Genomic DNA, 22,403 nt, shown 5'->3' with positions numbered 1-22,403 from the left:
ATACGTTTAATAGCTGTCATTCCCTGTGGTTTTAACTCTGAACAGATTTCCTCTTGTTACATCCATCAGATCTCATTCAGCAATGACACCACGGGATGAGTTTAGTGTCTTGCGGGTGGGTTATAGTGACAGGCATTTCCCCAATAGATGTAGCACAGAGGAGCTGTTCTGAGTGTATATCACTTCTGGTTTCTACAAGTATGTCACCCGAATGAAGCCGTTTAACAGACTTAGGAGAGCCTGACAACCCTTTCAAACCCTTCTGGATAAAGAAGGGTGACATTTTTCCTATAGGCTTCTCACTAGTTGAGTGAGAATTATCAGGAACCGAGGTGTAGGACCTGATATAACTTCCTTTTTCTGTCTTTTTGCAGAAGTGAAGTTCTCTTGGTCTACGGTAAAATTTTCAGTTAGGGACCGGGTTGGGGCCTCAGAAGAAATTAATTTATCAGAATTCATGTAGTTTTTTAAGTGGTTCAGTGTCCGGGCTCCCTGCCGACCATGGAGCCCAAAGGGACGCCCACTACCCGGCATGCAATAAATGCGCTCGGGAGTGGAACACCAGGGCTACCCAGACACCATACCCACACCGCCGCCAGCCTGAATCCTGTCCCTCGGACCATGAGGGTAGGGGCATGGCATTGACATGGTTGACCCTCGCAGGCAAGGCCTACTAGCTGACTGATCTTAGCCAGGCCTTCCAAGACCTCCCATCTTGTCGAAGCAAGGGCCAAAGTGGTGTATTGAAGCTGGGCCCCTCAACCACCAGGATTCCCCTTTCCGAATTTCCACTGGTCGCAGCGCACGGCAAACACACTGGATTCCATTGATGTAAGCCTGGAACCTGGGCTGTGAGCATTGGATCCCAGTGATGCTAGTCTGGAAGTCCAGCAGTGTCACTGGGAGGTCCCCTCACCATGTACAGGTGCCCACGTCGAGGGGTATCAGGATGGAATTTGGCCTAGACAAATACAAGACCCATGATTTGCATCAAGGACATCTAGTTGGATAAAACTACCAGCTAAAGACCAGCAAAGAGATTGAAGCCATGACAGAGGGAAAGACCTACAAATTTTTGGAGATGACGAAGGTACAACAGATAGAATGCATGGTGATCAAGGCCTGCCTGACAGAGAAATAACATTAGAAACCAGCTAAAATCAAAGCTGAATGGCAGAACACAGTCACAGCCACTTAATATAAAACCGAACTGGGAAAGATTATGAGATCGACCAGGACAATTATGATTAAGACCTACCAACATCACCTGAAGTCGACCATCGAAAAACTATCCACAGTCTGTAAAGGAAGGAAGGACTGACTAATCTCACTGAACAAGTGAAGACAGTGATTAAGAATCTGTGGGATTACTACCAGAAAAAACAGCACCAATCTACCAAGCCATAAGGAAGACAGACAAACAACACGCAACACAACCTCAACAAGGAGACAGAAAAAAAAACAAAGACAGAAAGATAGGAGAAGGAGAACTCCATGGTAGACACTACATTGAATAGACAATACATAGACACTACAATCAAGACTACACAGATAACATGGCTTCCAATGTATGGCTTACAAATAGAAAGCTCTTTTCCAAGACCAAAGGATTCACGCTTGCTTACCTAAGACCAGGTAATCAACACTAGGAACTACAGCAAATACATTGCCAAGCCTCAAGAGCAGGGGGTGGGCAACAGCTGGCCCGTGACGATGTTGAATCCAGCCACCTCCGTAAAAGCATAAATATAGAAAATCCATACCTGACTACACTCGCCGCAAACCGTAAACATTTGGCTTAATTCGGTTCAATTGGGAATCGCAGCCAGTGCAGCGTACAGCAGTAAGCAGTGCGCAGTCAACCAGGTGATTCTACGCAGCGTCAAAGAGTATTATTTCCTAATTATTACTGTAGCATTGATCGAACAAAGTTCCTTTGGGTTTGACTTCTTATTGAAAAAAATAATATTGGTGCAAGATATTTTATAAGTTAGTTTATGCCTTTTCTAATTATTACAATTTTTAATTTAATATAATTTATAGCCCATAAAATGAGCCAATTAAAAAAAAAGAAAAATTGATGCCGAATGCCGCATTTTCAATGATAATTGGACATACAAATATTTAATTGCAAATATAGACGATAAAGCTGTTTGTTTGGTTAGTAATGAAACTATTTCCGTTTTTAAAGAATATAATCTAAAAAGGCATTTTTCACCAAAAATTTCATAAAATATAAGCTATTTTCACCGGAACAAATGAAAATTGAAGCAGAAAATTTAAAATGTAGTTTGCATAAGCAAAAAATACTTTGAAAATTTTGTCAAATACAGATAGAGCTCTGACAAAAGCTAGTTACATTGTTGCACATAAGGTTGCAAAACAATGTTTGATAGATATTGCTGAATTATTATGCCTTGATAAAAAACTGACATTTGAAAAACTTTCTCTGTCACGAAGAACTCTTGTGAGACAAATTGATAAAATTTTAAAGTAATTTATGCAATCAATTAAAATTAAAATTGGAAGATTGTACTTACCACGCACTGACTTTAGATGAGTCATGTGACATTACCGATATGAGTCAGCTTTTAATCTTTATTCGAGGTATAAATCTATGATTTACACCTCGAATAAAGTAATTACAGAGGAATTACTTTCTGCATATCCTATGAAAGACACGACTGGCAAAGATTTTTTTTTATAGCTCTTTAAGAAGCTTTGCAAAAACATAATATAAAGTGGGACAAAATTGTCAACATCACAACCGATGGGTGTCCTAGTTTGACAGGGAAAAACATTGGATTATTAAAAAGAATAAGCAACGAAATAAAGTGTATTCCAGGAAAAGAAATAATTTTCTTACATTTGCAGCAAAAACAAAATAAATTTCCTGATGATGGTGAATAAACCATCCATGTTCTTAAAAATTTTCGTCTGTTTGGCAATGTCTTATAAAACCAAGAAGTTGGCTGTCGACATTTCCCTTTAATTTTTTCTGCTCTTGCAACAGTGTCAAAAGGACCATCTTTATTTTGAAAATATTTATGGCCTTTCTTGATAAAATAAATTCATAAGTTATCTGGTACTGGGAAAGGTCAAAAAATCAATGCCGGAATATTTTTAAAAATATGTTTATTTCCTCTTCCTTTTCAGAATCTTCTCTCTGCTCATGTATTTTCACTAGATTCTTCTCCACTAGTGGATGAATAACTTTCTCTGTTAGATCCTCTTGAGAAGATGATTCTTCTCCACTAGTGGATGAATAACTTTCTCTCTTAGATCCTCTTGAGAAGATGATTCTTCTCCACTAGTGGATGAATAACTTTCTCTGTTAGATCCTCTTGAGAAGATGATTCTTGTACTTGCTGTTCTGATTTATCATGCTGAATATTTATTGCACTAGATGTTGAAGGTGTAACATGCTTCAAAATGATCCAGACATTGCTTGAATAACTTCTCATCTTGATTTCTTTGCTTTTCTCTGCTGAAATCTGCTGGGTCAATTTCACTTCATTTTGTAGTTATATGTAGGGACCTGTATACAGACGTTCATTCAAAGAAGTTCAGAAAATATCTGTAAAATAAGTAGAAATAAAAATGAAATGAGTTTTCCGGAAATACAAAGGCTCGCCAGTATACTTCATATAAATCTGCTCACCAAAAATGTGGTGTAAATTGTAAGATGAACTTTGTAAAAAAAAATATGTGGTTAAACTAAACGTATTTGTAAAAGTGCATATTGTTTTGATCTCCAGTTTTATGTGTCTTAATAACACACCAAAATTTTAAATGCAAGTATTACAGTCGCAGTTGGTTAATATAAAAATCCAAGTATTGTCATTAATTAAATTGTGTCAAATAGAAATTTCAACTAACAAATGTAAATTTAAATGGAAAAGGTTTAAATTTAAACCAAAAATTTAAATGCAAATATTACAGTCGCAGTTGGTTAATATAAAAATCCAAGTATTGTCGTTAATTAAATTGTGTCAAATAGAAATTTCAACTAAAAACTGTAAATTTAAATGGAGAAAGATAAATTTTTAAAAAAAGTTGAAATTATTTTGTTCCAGTTAATGCTTTTCTTCTCATATTTTCAAGTGATGGCACTCCTTTCTGGCTGGCAAACAGGGCAGGCCACCCCTCCCCACACCACAGGATGCATGTAAACATTCATTTATAATTTTATATTTGATTCATAGAGTACAATTTTCTCAAAATAATTGTAAACTCATTCATACTGTTTTCTCTCCAAGTATTCAAGACAATGTTACAGGATACATTTTGCCAAGGAGTGATAGGAAGAGACATCTCTGATAGATTCAAGATATGGATAACCTACTAGAAAGTGCCACACAATACCATACGTTGACTTTTACAGTCTGGGCATATTGGAGGCACACTTCCTACTAATCTGTGGGTTGGGTAATGAAATTTTGCTAAATCCTGAATCTTGTTAGATTTACCTCTCTCATCACTTTGGCCGAAAACCAGAATCCCATATATGGGACTCAGGTTTTATTCCACTCAGAAAATATTAATAGATACCCATGGAACCTATTATTATTTCCAGCATTATGAGAATGCATGTATCTGTTGTAAGGTGAGCATCAAAAATTGTTTGTGCTGCTGTAGAAGAGATAGGTCTGTAGTTATAGTCAGAGGTTACATGTTTTGCAGAGATGTAGTTAACATTTATTTCTTCTCTCAGAAAGGAAATCTTGTAGTATAATTCCAAATTTCTGATTTTCAATTGGTTTGCAGCTGTATCTAAAAAACCAGTGCAGAACAAATAATATTATCAGTTTGAGTGGGTAGATAGATTCCAAATTTTCAAAGTGACAAATTGAGAGATGATGATGATGTTTTATGGCACACTGGCAACCTGGACCATGATGCCCCAAGTTTAAGACAGTAAAAAGTCATAGGTAACCTAAAAATAGATCAGGCAATATGTAAATAAAAGCAGTCAACATCAATAAAAATACATCTAAGTACACTGAAAGGACAGAATTCATGGGATACCTGGTTCCTGGGGAACACGATGCTGTCAGCCCTCTCACTAGTGGACAAACCCACTGCTTTGCAGGTATATAGGTACACTGCATTTACATAGACGGTAATTCAATGTCAGAATGTATAAACATCATGAATTTACCGACTTTGAAAGATGGATGATAGTGGGTGCCCGGCGCATGGGTCACTCTATTGCGGAGGTAGTACAAAAATTGCACTATCCCATTTCAACAGTATCAAGAGTGTACCAGGAATAACATCTCATTGTGGACAGCGCTGTGGGTGGAGAAAGGTGGTGGATCAATGTAGCCAACGACGTCTGTCTAGCACTGTTTCAGCCAACTGGAGAGTGACAGTGGCACAAATCATGGCTGACTTCAATGAGGGAGGTGCAAAAAAAAAAAAAAAAAAACCAAAACCATCAGGCGATCATTAGCCGCAATAGATTATGGGAGTCACAGACACACCAGAGTCCCATTGCTAACACCACGACACAGGACTCTATACCTCAACTGGGCAAAAGAACATCGACACTGGACCTTGGGTGATTGGAGATGGGGTCTCCTGGTCCGATGAGTCCTGTTTCCAGTTATTTTGAGTGGACGGGAAGTTGCGCATGTGGCAGAAACCATACAAAGCTATGCAGCCGTCACGTCAACAAGAAACTGTTCAGGCAGGTGGATGGTCAGTAATGGTCTGGGGTGTGTTCAACTGGCACACGTTGGGACCACTAGTACATCTAGATGCATCTCTGAATGGTCCGGGTTATGTGTCCACCCTGGCAGAACACCTGCATCCCTTCATTGTTATTGTGCACCCACAGGGCAATGGACTCTTCCAGAAGGACAACACCTCCCCACAGAGCCATGGTGACTAGAACATGGTTCAAAGAGCATTCTGCAAATTTTACACCATGGAATGGCTTCCCTGTTCACTGGACATGAACCCTGTGGAACATCTTGGGGATGCTGTGGAAAGGTCCATTCGAGCTTTGGATCTTCCACCCAGGAATGCAACGGAATTATGGACAGCAGTGCAGCAAGCATGGTTGGAAATACCTGTGGAACGCTTTCATCAACTAGTGGACTAAATGCCTCGCCGTGTGACTACCCTTATCTTGGTGAAAGGTGAGCCTACCCGTTACTAGGTAGGTATCCCATGATTTCTGTCTATTCAGTGTAATGTTTATACATATGCATAATGTAAAAATCAAAATTACATACAGTGTACTATATTATTCTGAGTTTCTGATTTAGTTGCAGTATCAGCCAAATTATTTTCCCCTAATCCCAATGTGGCTAGGGATCTAACAAAAGCAGATAGCAAGTTTCAGTTCACAGAGAATGCATATTTACTGCTGAATTCAAAACAGAATGGGACAAGTAGTGTATCTCATTGCTGATACAGCCTGTAATGCATTTAAGGACTTTGTACATATAATACAACGAAGGGATTGGCAAATGCTTAAGTGCACCAAGGCTAACTCTATAGTGTGCAGCTCTGTAATGTATATGATGCACTCGTGAGGCATCTGCTCAGATAATGTCATGTCTGGAAAAATAGCAGCGGATCCAACAGTGTAAACTGGCAAGAAGTCAATATTTTGGCTCAATGTGTGGAGTAGACCTGCAAGTAGACAGAAAATGGGGTATCAGATTTCACCCAGTTCTTAAGAGAAAAGTCATGTTGCAACGCAAGCATGCTGAGGTGAAATAGATTGATTTGATGATAGGGCAACCTTGTCTAACATGATCTGCAAATCTCATAGTAGCTCTGGAACATGAATACCAAAAGGATGGTTGAAGTCTGACAGGTGCTGTACAAGTTTTCCCAATGTAGCTCATAAACAGAAATCCATGTGTGATAGAATTCCAGGGACTTCAGTTTGAGGGTATAGTTTAGAGACAACTGCTTCCATCAAACACATGATGGCTCATTTGATTTCACGTAGAGACTCTGGACATTAGATGTTCGAAATATTCCAGTAATAATACTGATAGCCTGATGATGGTTGGGATCCATAATCTAGTTTAGATCACACAAGCACATAATGGATATGTAGTAAGGTGCATCACTCCACACCCCAAGAAACAGAGGACAGGAGAAAGAGCACAGATAATGTTTAAACCTCTAGTGCACATTGTATGGAGTTAACAACAAATGTTCAAGAAAAGTTGACTTTTTATTAAATACGAGCATCAAGAATTTTGTGTCTGGTACTACTGGAATGGCATTTTTTCAAAGCCTCAATTCATGTTCAGGATAAACACTGCAATTATAAAAAAATATACACAAAAAATATTTTATGCAAGAACCAGAAGTCATCAGTCACTGTTCAGGAGTTGAGGCAATCAGTGATATGTTGCAGCTGCTTTTCAATGATCCACATATTTACTTTGGTGGCAAAAGAGTGTATCACTTAAAACTGATTCTTGAGGTATTCTCTTCCCTTGGCAGAAGGACTGGGGAGGGGAAAGTCCTACAGAAACTTTGAATTTTAAAATTTTAGTCTTAGAGGTAACCTTAAAAACAGTAAGATTACCTCTAAGACTATAAAGGTCTTTTAAAATATCAAATCTTCATACAGCATCATTATGCTTTTTCCATTTTGAAAAAGTTGGACATCAAGTGTTCTCATTTTAGGGAAGCATCTCGGACAAATGTTCCAGTCTAATTAGATGATGCAATGTGAACCTATTTCTTCAGAAACTCCGCTGCATGTAGGAGATCAGGTCATTTGCTCCCAAAATACTCTAAGACAAGCATTAACCAATCTCTCCAGATTTTTGCACAAAAAACTAGTCAGAGTGACACCGATAGTTTGAAATTTAGGATTCTTTCCTGGCCACAAAAACAAAGCCTTTTGCTTGGAGTCAAGAAACTGCTCCTCCAGAAATAATGTTATACAGAAAGAGCAGGTTATTATTGTTATTATTTGGTTTTTAGGAGCATTAGCAACTAAGGCCATATTGCTCCAGGGATATGCGGTGGTCATTCCGTGAGCTTTCTGCATCCTCCGTATTTGGTGGTCACGGGCTTGAACCCCGGTGTAATCAAGAAGCATGTGCTACACACTGCTGCACCTGCCCACCTGGCTACGGAGGTGATTCACAGATCTTGATAAAAGGTGTTGAATCATTTCATAATGGATATCATCTGGTCCAACAGCACTTGCCTTTGTAAGAGTTAGAGTAGTTTTAAACTCTTGTATGGTACATGGTCCATTAAAAGAGTAAAAGCCCTTTGATGTGAAATTAAGTACATGCTTCTTCACTTTTTCTGTTTCTTCTTTTTACCACCGGCATGCTTGGACATTTACGGCTGAACATACAGTGATTTCATGATCCTTTGCATTACATTGAGCATATATAAGGACAACACAACAGGCCATTTGCAAGCGTCCATATTTCTGACACTGAAAACACTTTCGTAGGTTTGGTACATATGCCCTTACTAGGAAGTGCAGGTAGCCAACTGTAACTGAATTTGGATAACATTGATGAACTCAAAGGATGAGGGACTAGACCATCTCTAAGCACGAATATTTGTTTATAGCTTTACTCCAAAGAAGAAATCTATCACAGCAGATTTCTCCTTTGAACACTTCAAACAGATTCCATTATGAGGTCACCACAAGATGATTTTAGTGCATTATGCTGGAACTATAATTGGAATTCTTTCAACAGTGCTGACTCAAAGAAGCTGTTCTGAATCTCTATCACAGTTTTGGTTTCTATCTGAATGTCTCCAGATTAGCCAATCCAGGCTTTTATGAATGAAGAAAGAAGACATTTTCCTCTATGAGTTTATCTCTGGATTATCAGGAAGTGTGGCATAGTTCTGATATTTTTTGTGTTCTGGGCCTTTTTGCTGCCTGCAGTGGTAATATTACATTCAGTGTCGTGACTTTCTGGTAGGGATTGCATTGGGGTTCCAGAAGAGGAGTTGAATTTATCGTGATTCATAGAGATTTTTTATTTGGTTTGATGCCTAGGCCCCCATCCACCATTGAACTCAAAGGAACACCCACTACCTACCATAAATGTGCCCAAGAATGGGATCGTCAGGACTACTCAAGCACCATACCTGCATATCCACCAGCCTAAACCCTGTCCCTCTGACCATGAGGGTAGAGCGACATGGATTCTGCACATTTGACCCAAGCAATCAAACCCACTGGGCAACTGATGCTAGGCAAGCCATCCCAGGACCTCCTCAAAGCACAGGCCAAAGTGGTATGCTGAAGCTAGGCATCTAGACAACAAGAATCCTCTTTCAGAGTTTCTACTAGTCACAGCACATGGCAAACAATCAGATTCCTACTGTATTAGCCTGGAAACTTAGATTGAATATTAGAGCCTGGTGATGCTAATATGGAGGAGAAGCAGAATCACTGAGAGTGCCCCTCACTACATACAGGTACCCACACTGAGGTATCAAGAAGCACTGTTTCTGCATATAAACTATCCACTAGAGAGGTTCAAAAAACTAGTAACAAAATACGGAGTGTTTTTTAATAGATCACATCCAATTTATGAAGTACACATTGTCTGGCTGAAGCAGAGACTAATGCACTTAGTCTCACCACGTTCTGCACAAACAGCCTCAACTTCTTGAATATCCACTACCAATTCCTTAAATTATTTCCAGGACATTCTTCATAGGGTGTAGACAATTGCAGTTCTTTTAACTTCTATTTAACTTCAATCCTTTTAAAAGTCAGTTCTGTCTTATTTCCTCATAAAAAGGAGTCTGTTGCTCATATGTACCTTTGACAACACTCAGATTTCTAGACAAAATCACAGTCACATAGTGTATTAGGAATTACTCTAACTTCTACTCTCTCTCTCTCTCTCCCCCCCACACAGAAAGCCACTACAAATATCACTTCCTCCACATAAAAAAAAAAAAAAAAAAAAACTGGGTTTTCTTTTCTGCACTCAGTGTTACTTTTCTTTTGAGCAACTACTCACTCTGTACAAATCTCAAATCCACCCTACTGTAGAATATTGTTCCTACATCTGGGAGCAGTATCCTCAAACTTCTCTGAAGTATCGATACCACTCAACAAATTTAATAGAACAAAATGTTTTTCATGAATATTTTATTGTGAACAGTGTTTCTGAAGGCAAATATTTGATATAATAGGCATCCTGGCATGCAAATTCTGAATATCCAATATAAATCGATCTACCACCTTACAGAGCCACACACTATGCAAATTATTCATGCCTATAAAAACACCAGTTGTGACCACACCACATCATTCCCATTTTTTTGGCTTGCTCTGTAGGATAACAACATCTCCAGTACTCGGGATGGCAAGTCTCATCATCGTTGTAGATGATTCTTTGAGATGGCAGGCAGTTGGATGACTTGAAACCAAGCAGTCGCAGGTGGCGACTTGACATGTTGGCTTAATGTGTCAAGTAGTGTCGTTTCAGCAGTATGGAAGCAGTTTCAGGATACAAAACCAGCTGACCAAGGTCACCTGAGGGATACATCAACAAGAACAGAATGCTATCTGGCTCTAACAGCAAGACGGAACCCTACGATATCCAGTCATCAACTGTCTCTTGAAGTTGCTGCAGCCACAGGTGAAAACATTTCCAACTGGACTGTGTTAAGAAGGCTCAATTCAAGTGGACTCTACGCAAGGAAGCCAGTAGTTTGAATTCCATTAGCCCCAAAACTCCACAGAGCTCATCAAAACTGGTGCCATGAATACGTAACTTGAAGCCCTGAGATATGTGGTACAGTTATGTTCTCTGATGAGTCCCGTTTTAGCCAACAAACAAATCTTAGAAGTTTTTTAAACTGGATACAATGAAGAATGAGGTACCATATTGTTCATGTCCCTCCACTTTATAAAGATTTTTGACTCTTGAATCAACCTATTGTTGATTCAACCTATATGATGAAAATCTGCATATATGACATTTTTGGCTGCTGTATGAATAACGTTTGGCTCTTTATTTGATTTACCCCCTTCTTCGTACTGTATTTAGATCCATCTGTTTCTGTCATGGCCAGCACGATTTTTGCCAGTGGTTCTCCAACATCAAAGAAATGGGACACTTACAGTGGAAGTTGTGTTCTTGTGTGGGATGGAATAATATCACTGGCCACACCCGTCATCATGAGAAATCAGCATCTTTCAGAATCCTAGAGGACCCACGTTGCTCTTGTGGGGAGCCAGAAACCTGGACACACATAATGTATGAATGTACCAACTATGAAGACCTACGCTGCAGACTTATGACAGCAACCACATACTTCCCAAGACATCTCGAGTCGCACCTACTAGATTCATGCGAAGAGTACAAGGCACTAGCCAAATTTGCGCAGGAGTTGTTCACCCGGCGAAAAACACGAATTGCTGTTCACAGGGAACCACAATAATAAGGAGAAACTTGTGCAAGAGCTGCTTACCCCTCCAGCGCAAAACACAACTTCTGAATATAAGAAACTTCAATAAGGAGGGACCTCACGGACTCTTAGCACAACAACCTATCTGATAGAGACGCGGAAATATGAATGACGAGTGTGAGGATACCCGCTCATGCATCGTCTGCACAAAAATGGATATATAGTACTACTACTGGACAGGTCGAGACTGTCCCAGGAATGACGAACTTTCACGGCTTGGACACTTCAACTACTGGGACTACACGCAGCTTTGCTGCCGATGCCACAAGGCGATCGTGCACCTGAGCTCACTTGCACAGGGCTTTTACTCCAATTCCTGGGCAGGGGAGAGAGGGGACGGCTCTGCTGTTTTTCTCCCCCCCCTCGCCCACCCCTCTTTTCCTCCTGGTGGAGCATGGGCATGCCCCACTGACCTTCTCTGGGGCCATCTTCCCTATTGACCCCATATTTCTGACTTTTGCCCCCCAGCCTTCAGTCTCCTCCCCACTCTGACTAAATATCATAGCGTATGCCCCACACTACCAAAATTTTAATTGTTCAAATCAAGTCACACATGCCCTTTTGGCCTCTAATAATCTCTTAGGGTCTTACCCTGAAAATCGCCGCATGTTGCATTACAATTTTTTTTTTTTTTTTACATAGGCCCTAGCCACTGAAATCTCAGGAAACTAGGTGGCAGGGCCTGCCAGAGTAAAGCTCCATACTACTGTGTACCTGGTCTGCCTCCACGGGGCCAAGTGTGGGCAACGTTGGGCCTCAGTAGGGGTCCTGCGGCTAAATGGCCAGATGAACAACGATACATAACATTACACTTATACAAAATCCATACACTTTTAAATCTCTGGCCTTCCCAGTGAACTGGTACACCCACAATGAAAGCAACGCGGAGATGGGGGAAACCCCTGGTGCCGTTAGACATCAATACACTTTACCTGTCATCATGTTTTTGATTGGGGTACCATAACTGTGCAGAGGTGCCAAAAAGAGACCCTCGAACCAAATGTGTTGTGTCTTTTTAGGGGTGCGGTTGGCCCAGATTTTCTTTTCATGCACGACAATGCCACTGCACCAGAGCTCAAGTGGTGGTATAATATCTTCCAACTGAAGATATCCAACGACTGCTGTGGCCAGCACTATCACCAGACTTAAATCTGATTGAACATATGTGGGACACCCTTGGATGTTGTATTACGCACAAATACAACGTTTGTATTGGTGTGCAATACAACTAAGGTTTGCACTCAGTGGTAAAATGGCATTTCTTGCCACAGAATCTTACAGGCCCTTATATCGAGCATGGTTCACCACTGTCAAGCCTGTTTAGTCATTGGAGGAGATCATATGCTGTACTGATGTCATGTGACCATATTTTCGAGCATCTTGTATAGACTTCTGTAATGTGACCTTTTTGGTAATTCTTATACAGCTCCTATAAACTACAATGAAAGCACAATGACCCTAATACCTGTCCGGAGCTTCTCGCTGTCTCATTTTATTACTATTCTATAGTACACTACTATACCAAATATTGTCCCACTTCATCGCATGCAGCACAAGTTACACCACATTTCATAAGTGTTCTGTTAATTTTGTCGAGCAGTGTAGAATCCTAACCATTCACCGTTCAACTCCAAGTGCATAAAGCCAACTTTTCCTCTTCCCATTTTATCCTCCACCAGAGGTGATATTAGTTGGTATTTATATTTGTGACTACAACCTTTCACCCATTCTTCCCACTACAAGAGACCTGCTAGTTAGGGATATATTCATTAATTGGTTATCAGTGTAGGAGCTATAACCACTCAGCCTTTTGCTTGGTTGAGTATGTTGCTGTTCTTTCTTCACTTTTTGTTGTGCCTCATTTCTCATTTCATTTCTTACAATTATTTCCATTTTCTTTTATATACAGTGCATAAACCTCTATGCACTTTAAGCTATTAAAAGAAAATTAGTAAAAAAACACAAAAAAAAAAAAAACTACTATAAGCTGGTATATTAAGTTAGTAAAACACATTGTCCCAAAAGACAAATTTTAGAGGGTATTTTTCCCCCTTCATAAATTTCTTCTAGTCATTCTTCATTATTCCAGACATAGGTGGTTTCCCTTTTCTCTTCAAACTGTTAATATAAACAGGCATATAGTTTCAGCAGGTTTTTTTTTTTTTTTTTTTAACATATGGGTGGTGTATACAAGGAATTTCCCACATGTAGGTAGCATTACTAGTCCACTGCATTTCTTGTTCCTTTTGGAATGGAAACTATCATATGGTCAAAGTCTAAGCTGGCAAATAGTTTTGCAAGTCTACATCAGTGCTCTTTAGTTCTAGTTCTTTTACCACCCAGATTTCCCCACCGCAAGGAGGCAGCAGTACCAGCTGACTAAGTGACTGATAAAAGTCAACAGGATTAATGATGTTCAAAAATGCACTATGAATAGAAAGGTGAATTTCCTCACTTGGTTCTTTTTTATTTAAGTTCTATTACAATATCTAGTAAAAGACCTCTTATCCAACACGATTGGAACTGGATGTTAGTTGGTTAATCAAAATTGTTGGCTAGAGAGGAATCATAAAAAATTATTTTGTTATTATTATTTATTATATTATATTACTTTGGATTATATTCACTGATAATGTGTGCATGTACATTCATTTAGATAAAATCAGTAATTTTCATCTCTTTAGATGATGAAATATGAAATTTTGCAGTCCCTCCACTTTATAAAGATAACATTTTGACTCTTGAATTATATTGGTTGAATCAACCTATTGTTGATTCAACCAATATAATGAAAATCTGCATATACGACATTTTTGGCTGCTGTATGAATAACGTTTAGCTCTTTATTTGATTTACCTCCTTCTTCGTACTGTATTTAGATCCATGTGTTTCTGTCATGGCCAGCATGATTTCTGACAGTGTCCATCTTCATTTTCCAACAAAAAGTCACCATGAATTCATTGTTGTATGTCTTCTTCCTGTGAATATTTGGAACATTTAATTTGCTTGAAATCTGTTAATAAAATATGTTCTTCATTATTTAGTAGTTCTGGACTTTTATTACCATTTGCTTTGTTTGACCTAAGTCAAAGTTTTCTCCAGGATTTAGTAAATGTTGACAATGCAATGCTGGTGCTATTTTTATCATCTATAATGTTTATAATTTTTAATGATTCTATTTTAAGATCTCTATACACATCTTCTGTTTTTAACAACATTGAATTCAAAAAATTTCACCTATAATATCTCTTTAAACATCTTAGAACTTCCAGATCTACAGGGGCTGGATCAGGAAATTTGATTCTTGCACTGCTTCTATTGGAATGAGCAGCAGCCAGGAAAACAAGATGCAGGGTATTTCAGAGACTGCTGGAAGTGATTGCGGTACAAGTAAACACATGGGTTGTGTTAGGGTAGCTAAGAATAGGAACAGGTGCATGTATACTTGCGTGTACACCAATGCTAGGAGTTTGGTAAATAAATTTAATGAATTTGAGGTATTGCTCAAAACATCAAAGGCAGATATTGTTGGGATACCAGAGACGTGGTGTCACACAGATATAAGGAATGCAGAACTGGAATTTGGGGAGTACAATGTGTACAGGAGGGGTAGACAAGATAGGAAGGGAGGAGGGGTTATGCTATTAGTTAAGAAACACAAAATTCAAGGAAATGAAGCCAGTCAACATCGCTGGACAGTGCAGTGTCGAGTCAGCTTGGTGTGACATAAGCAATGGGAGATCAAAATTGAGAGTAGGAGTGTGCTATAGACCTAATGACTCTGATGAGTATAACAAGAAACTGTACAGGGACATATAGAGTGGACCAGTAAATCAGAGAGTATTATAATGAGGGATTTTAATTTCCCAGATATTCACTGTAATTTGTGCATTGGTCACTCACACACTAGCAGGCACCTCCGTAGCCGGGTGGGAAGGAGCAGCAGCAGTGCACAGCACACGCTTCTTGAATATACCGGGGTTCGAGCCCGTCACCACCAAATACGGAGGATGTGGAAAGGTCAGGGAATGACCACCGCATATCCCGGAGCAATATGGCCTTAGTTGCTAATGCTCCTAAAAACCAAAAAACAACAACTCACACACTAGCAAAGGCTTTTGTGGATTTATTGGATGATTGTTTTCTACATCAGCATGTTCGGGAGGCAACTAGACGGAGTAATACTCTTGATTATCAGTAGTGATTCTTCATGCATTAAGAATCTGCAGATAAAGGAACCACTAGGTGGCAGTGATCAAGTGTGCTGAAGTGAGATTTACATAAAGATGTAACTCCATAAAGGGTAAAGGGAAGGGATTTTGCTTTCGTAAAGGTGACTACGGTGGTCTGAGACAGTATTTAAATTCTATACAGTGGGACGAACTGATGACGTTACCAACAGCAAATTCAAAATTGGAAGCATACAAAGAATTTATCTTGGAAGCTACTAGGCTTTACATACCAACTAAGAAATATTGTTCAAGGTTTAGGCCTAAATGCATATCAGATGAACTAATGAGACATATGGCAGAGAATAAAAATGCATGTGATAGATATAAATTAATGGGTGACATGGAAGCCTATGATAGATATAAGCTGGTCTGTAACCAAGTCACAAAGGCGATTAGGCAGGCAAAGGCAGATTATGAGAAATCTTTTGCAAAGGATGCAAAGAAAAACAGCAAAGTGGTCTTTACCTACGTAAACTCTAGAAGGAAAGGGATGAATCAGATTGGTCCACTGGATACTGATGGTTGAACTGTTGATGATCCTGCTCAGGTGGCTAACAAACTAAATGAGTATTATGCATCTACATTCACAATTAAGTTATTCAGGGAGGGGAATGCCAGAGGTGAATTAACCTCTCTGGCAGTGAGCTAGATGATTTTGTAATAAGAGAGGAAAGTGGAGAAGAAATTGTTGAACATAAACATAAAAAAAGGCACCCGGGGTGGATGGGATCTATCCAGTTATATTAAATGAGGCAGCAAAGGAAGTAAGCAAGCCCTTAGCCATAATTATGAGAATTTCTTTGGCCTCAGGGGAGGTACCTGAGGACTGGAGATGTGCAAATGCGACCCCAAAATTCACAAAGGAGGATCAAAGGGCAACACAAGTCAATACAGACCTGTTACATTAACTTATGTTGTGGAGAAATTAATGGAGGCGCTGGTTAAAGAAGCACTGCAGGATCATCTAGACAAGACTTCAGTTTTAGCTCAGACACAGCATGGTTTTGTTAAGGGAAAGTCTTGCCTGACCAATCTGATTGGATACTATGATGTAGTCACAAAGCAACTGGATGCAGGGGAATAACTTTGATATCATATATTTGGATCTTAGGAAGGCTTTTTATACTGTTGCACACGGAAGACTACTGAACAAATTGAAGAAGAGTGGCAAATTGTTGCTATGGATAAAGGGATGGTTGAGTGAGAGAAGACAAAGAGTGGTAATCAATGGACACTGCTCATCGTGGGCTAATGTTATTAGTGGAGTCCCTCGGGGTTCAGTGTTGGGCCCATTGTTGTTTTCTGTATTTATAAATGATATTGATGATGGTATATCAAGCTTAATGTCCAAGTTTGCAGACGATACGAAGGTTGGCAGGGTTTTTAAGGATACTAATGACAGTACACTGCTGCAACAGGATCTAGAAAAGTTGAGCAGATGGGCTGAGAGGTGGCAAATGAAGTTTAACATTGACAAATGTAAAGTACTACATATGGGAAGCAGTAACTCCAGAATAACATATGAAATCTGTGGTACAACACTGACAGTGTAGAGAACAAAAAGGACGTGGGGGTAATTGTGTAGGCAGATATGAAGTTTTCTGAGCAGTGCAGAAGGTCTGCAAGAGTAGCTCATGGTGTCTTGACAATAATATACAGGAATTTTTCTAGCAGGGATAAGGAAGTGATTATTCCCTTGTATAAGGCAATGGTCAGGCTACACCTTGAGTACTGTATACAGGTCTGGAGTCCTCATTTTAAGAAGGATGTAGAGCTGTTGGAACGTGTACACAGAAGGGCAACAAGATTAGTGAATGGAACAAAAGGTTGCTGTTACAAAGAAAGACTTAAGTTTTGCAAATTACAATGTCTGGAGACTAGGCACTTGCGAGGTGATCTGATTGAGGTGTATAAAGCTTTAAATGGTTTAAGCATGCTCAATACTGATGGGATTCTTCCTTTTGCTCAGAATAATCACCTGAGAGGGCATAAATTCAAATTGAGAAAAGACAGATGTAGGATAGATGTGCGGAAGTTTGCCTTTAGCCAGCGGGTAGTTGGTTGGTGGAACAGACTTCCATCCCTTGTTGTGGAAGTTCATAGCCTAAATAAATTTAAGGCTGAGCTGGACAGGTATTTGGAACGAACAGAGTGGTGAAATGGGAGCAGGGTTTTTTTTTTTTTTTTTTTTGGCTGATGCTGCATAAGCTTGCTTTCTTGCATCACATGCCTCTAATAATGCTAATGCTAAAATCTTTTCTGGCCTATATGTCACTGTCTTTTAAGTTTCTCGCAACTGGGATGTGAAGAAGCATTATCCAGAAAGAGAATAACCTTTTCAGGTAAGTTTTTTTAATTACATAATGACAGTCTAAAAGCAAGTAAAACTTGAATTATGAACAACCACAATTCCAAGCTTTGCAGTATTAATGCAATAGTCTTTATGCTCAGCTGAACCAACTTTGGATTCACAACAAGTTGCAACGATATTGCACTACTTTCAAATAAATATCTCCAAAAGGTTAATCTCTCATTTTTTAAATAACTACATATAGTGTGAAAGCAAGTAAAACTTCAATTGCAAACAGACATACAATTCTAAGTTAACTGGCATAAATGCAATGGTCTCTATTCTCACAGCAGAAAAATTTTGTCTTTACAATGAGTTGCATTGGTATTGCACTGTTTACAAAGAGTGTCGCAGAGCAGTTCTCACATGCATTAACTCTGGGAAAACAGTAAAAACAATTTCTAAAACCATACCAAGCAAAAATTTGTCTATATTTAGGAAGGTACAGAAAATTAGATTTTTATCTTCAATCAGTAGGCTCATTATCTTCAAAAGGAACACCACAGGTCTAGCACCAACACTGCAGGGTTAAAGATGGTGTGATAGTTACTGTGGCAAGTCAGTTAATTAAGAGGCATCTGCTATGCTATGCTATGCTATAACAACCACTAAGCTTATGCACAAAAAATAGACGGGTATAAAAGGCAATAAAATCAGATGTCAGAGTGAGTGACAAATGCACAAGGCAAGGAGTGTATAATTTTCATAGTCATTTTAATGACATTTGCCAAAAATATTCAGAATTTCCACTGATTAATATACCAAATTAATGTATACTATACTATACTAACCTTTCAGTATTGTTCAATATTGCTACCAAACACTGTGAAGTTTCACAAGCCAGTTTAGGTTCTGTAGTCCAGAGAACCAAATTGGATTCTAATTTTGATAGTAGGAAATTCAGGGTCCACAATCCACCTTCAGAATCTCGACCAAATGCTCCAATTAATGTCATACTCATCTAAATATATGTAAAGATTTAATTAGGAACTTAAGCAAATGAATTTAATAATTTAAAAATTGAAATAGGAACTATAGGGTGATCCGTGTAAAACCGTCCCACCTCATATTGGTGTGATATTCATTTTTGAACAACTCCCACGCGAAGTTGTTCAAAGAATAAATTTTAGCGAAATCATTTCAGTTTGTGTTGCTCAACATACAGTCGGCCTTTGCACTTGTGATAGGTGTGTGAAAGTATTGTCAAGAATGCCATATTCTGTGCAAGAAAGGATTTGTATAGTGGAAGCCTATGTACGTATTGGCTCTTTTAAGGAAACACAGGAATTGTTTTTTGGGAAATTTCCTATTGCTACCATCCCAGCTAAGAGTACTATTCAGTGCTTACTTGCAAAATGGCGGACAACAGGCTCTGATGTAAACACACCAAGAAATAGTCTGTTAGGACTCCAGAGGCAGTGTTGAACATTCAAAAGAGAATTTTAGCTAGCCCCAGAAAATCTAATTGTCGCAACAAACCGCAGTGAAATCAACTTCTTGTTTTCGTGTACTTCGTTACCTGAAATAGAAACCCTATCGCGTGACGTGCATCCAAGAATAACTGCCTAAACATCTAAATTATTGTGAGTGGCTCTTTAACAAAATTTTCAGATGGTAACTCGACCCACTGCTTTATTTCATGAATAGTAAGGCATGGTTCGATTTTTCTGATCATGTGAATTCTCAAAACACTCGATACTGGTGTGCTAAAAATCCTAACAACTTACATCAGAAACCACTTCACACCCAGAAAATAGGGGTGTGGTGTGCGGTTTCTGGCTATTGAATCATTGGCCCAATATTTTTGACACTACAGTGAACACAGCAGTTTATCTTCAGATTTTTGAAAACTTCTACAGGACAAGAGCATGAAAACTACTACTTTCAACAGGATGGCGCACATCTCGTGAATCACTGGCACATGTTCATGACAGTTTCACAGAGGAACGCACAGTTGGTAAAGGGTTGTGGCTGCCATGTTCTCCAGATTTGCCTTTGTGTGACTTTTACCTATGGGAATATTTGAAAGGAAGAGTTTATGAGCACAACCCCCACACAGTAAATGAACTGAAGGACAGCATTCAAAGAAATATCGAGGCTATCAACGCCACAGTTTTGCATCGAGTCACCTTGAATATGATTACACGTGCACAAAAGTGTATAGACGCACAAGGACATCATTTCCAGCACCTCTTATAACTGCGTGTACATTCGGAGAGAATAAATAAAGTTACTTTTGACTGAGTTTTTTTTTTGTGTTTATCTCATTTTACTCCTGTCTAGATTTCTCTAATTATTTTGCAAGTGACTGGGACCGGTTTTACGTGAAACACCCTGTATCTAAAAAATAAAGTCATCCTAAAAATGAGGAACTTGGGTTGTTATTATAAAAATTATAATCATTATTAAAATCTGAAAAATACCTATTCATTGAAGAAAAAAAACCACAGGCTAGAAATTCTTTCTTATTAGCCCAAATAAACTGTGAATACTGAATGGAAGATTAGAACTAAGTTTTCATTTGAGCCTTCATATTTTATATTTGTGTGTAAGTACATAACATCTTTCTTCTGTACATTCTGCTGACCTTCACAGGTAAAAATAAAGTAATCATATCCTAAAATAAAGTAATCATATCATTCAGCAAGTAATATACAGTAGAATGTCGGTTATCCAGAATAATTTGAAAAGCTGATCTTTCTTCTTCTTTCTTTCTTTCTTTTTTTTTTATTTTTTTTTTATTAACAGTAGTACAGTAAGCTCCGGTTATAGTGAGCATGTTTGCCTATTGAATTTTGATTATAATAAGAGAAAGATCGAGTTTACTACCTGTTTATAACAGATTGTATAAACAAAATGCCCAATAAACTGAAAACTGCAAATTGTTTTATGGTTGTGACCTTCAAGAAATATGCTGTAGAAAAATATCACAGGGACTACTGGGTTTTCTCAGAAATCATGAGTGAATTTCAGATCAGTTTAGCTCCAGATTCAGTAAGAATAATATCGACACTAAATTGTGCGATTTATTATTTTTATTTTTCTCAATTTTTTTATGGTAAAATGTGAACAAAAAGAAAATGCATAGTTTTAACATTTCAACAAAAAAAGGAAATTATTAATAGAATTAGAATGTGTGTGATAGCCTCAAGGACTAAATATCAGTTAGCACAAACCCACAGACACAACAATCTGCATCAATTGCCATTCCAACCCTGTTTTAAAACTGATGTAGTGAATGACCTGACCCTGAACAGTTTACATAATGTCAGCCTCTAGGAACTGGAAATGAAACACATTACCTCAGTTATTTTTTTAAATAACTGTGATCCCTTCCTCTCAAATTTGTAACTGCATCACTAGCACAACAAAAAAATACCCTCCACAAAAGAAAATAATAATGCCAGTAAAACTCACATTTATATTTCCTTATTCCTTATAAGGGTAGGTGAATGAGGAATGCCAAACAACCTATTGATAAAGCATATGCCTTTTTCATTGATAGCAGAAAACTAAAACAAATCAGAATACAGTGCACAGATTTCATTGGCAATAAGCAAAACACTACATCTAGCAGTCATATAAAAAACCTAGACAAAAACACACAGATACTTAAAGTTGAATTACATAGTAGAAGAAAGTTTTAAGAAGGCCTGTACTTCAAGCTTAGTCCACCATTAATAGAAATAGACGGGGACTCGTCTACTTTTCTTCCTGAAGCTTGTTCTGTTTTTACAGAGGACCTCATAGATACTCAGAACCATAGCAGCCTAGCAATTCACCAGTATTCAGCAGTAACAGAGCATAAAAGGCAGCTCACATGACTAATAATTATGATGTCATGATCTGGTGTTGATGGGGGGGTCTGCCAGTCTTGGGGGGTCAGTCAGCAGGAAAACCCCACCACTTTGGAGTGAAGAAAGAGACTATGTAAACCTCTGTTTTAATTTATTTTAAAAATGTTAAACAAAAATGTACAGCCTCTGTTAATTATAGGTTATTCAAATTTCTAAAATTCTTTAACAAAAGTTGTTGTAAGTTTGTGTCATTTTTACATTACAATTTAATGTAAAGAATAATTGTTATTTTTACATTAAATTATATATTTTTTTCATCTTGCTGCCATGGCTTTCAGGTAGAGTAGGGGAACGAACCCAGGCCTGCAGGAATCCTACAACTTTGGTACTTAAATTCCACACACACACACACACACACACACACACACACACACACACACACACACACACACACACACACACACACACACACACACACACACACAAATCTGTTAGTTAATAGAATTAGAATAATCTTACAGTAGCCTCAGCTACTGTAAGATTATTCTAAATCACATGCCTGTAAATTGTGCTTAT

General features: G+C 38.5%; 1 protein-coding gene across 1 annotated transcript in view; it reads right to left on the bottom strand.

The window, feature by feature from the left end:
* LOC150091450 (exportin-4-like) overlaps positions 1 to 22,403 on the bottom strand; it is a 748,459-nt gene that overhangs the window by 224,887 nt on the left and 501,169 nt on the right. The window contains exon 15 of the mRNA XM_090383995.1: positions 18,822 to 18,991. Coding sequence (XP_090240121.1) covers positions 18,822 to 18,991 — 170 coding nt within the window. The remainder of the gene's footprint in view (positions 1 to 18,821; positions 18,992 to 22,403) is intronic.

The sequence above is a fragment of the Mastigoproctus giganteus genome, chromosome 1 (assembly GCF_048544385.1).
Source record: "Mastigoproctus giganteus isolate SK-2022 chromosome 1, ASM4854438v1, whole genome shotgun sequence".
Classification (NCBI taxonomy): Eukaryota; Metazoa; Arthropoda; class Arachnida; order Uropygi; family Thelyphonidae; genus Mastigoproctus; species Mastigoproctus giganteus.
The sequence above is the reverse complement of the archived record's forward strand: the minus strand, read 5'-3'. Positions and strand labels throughout refer to the sequence as shown.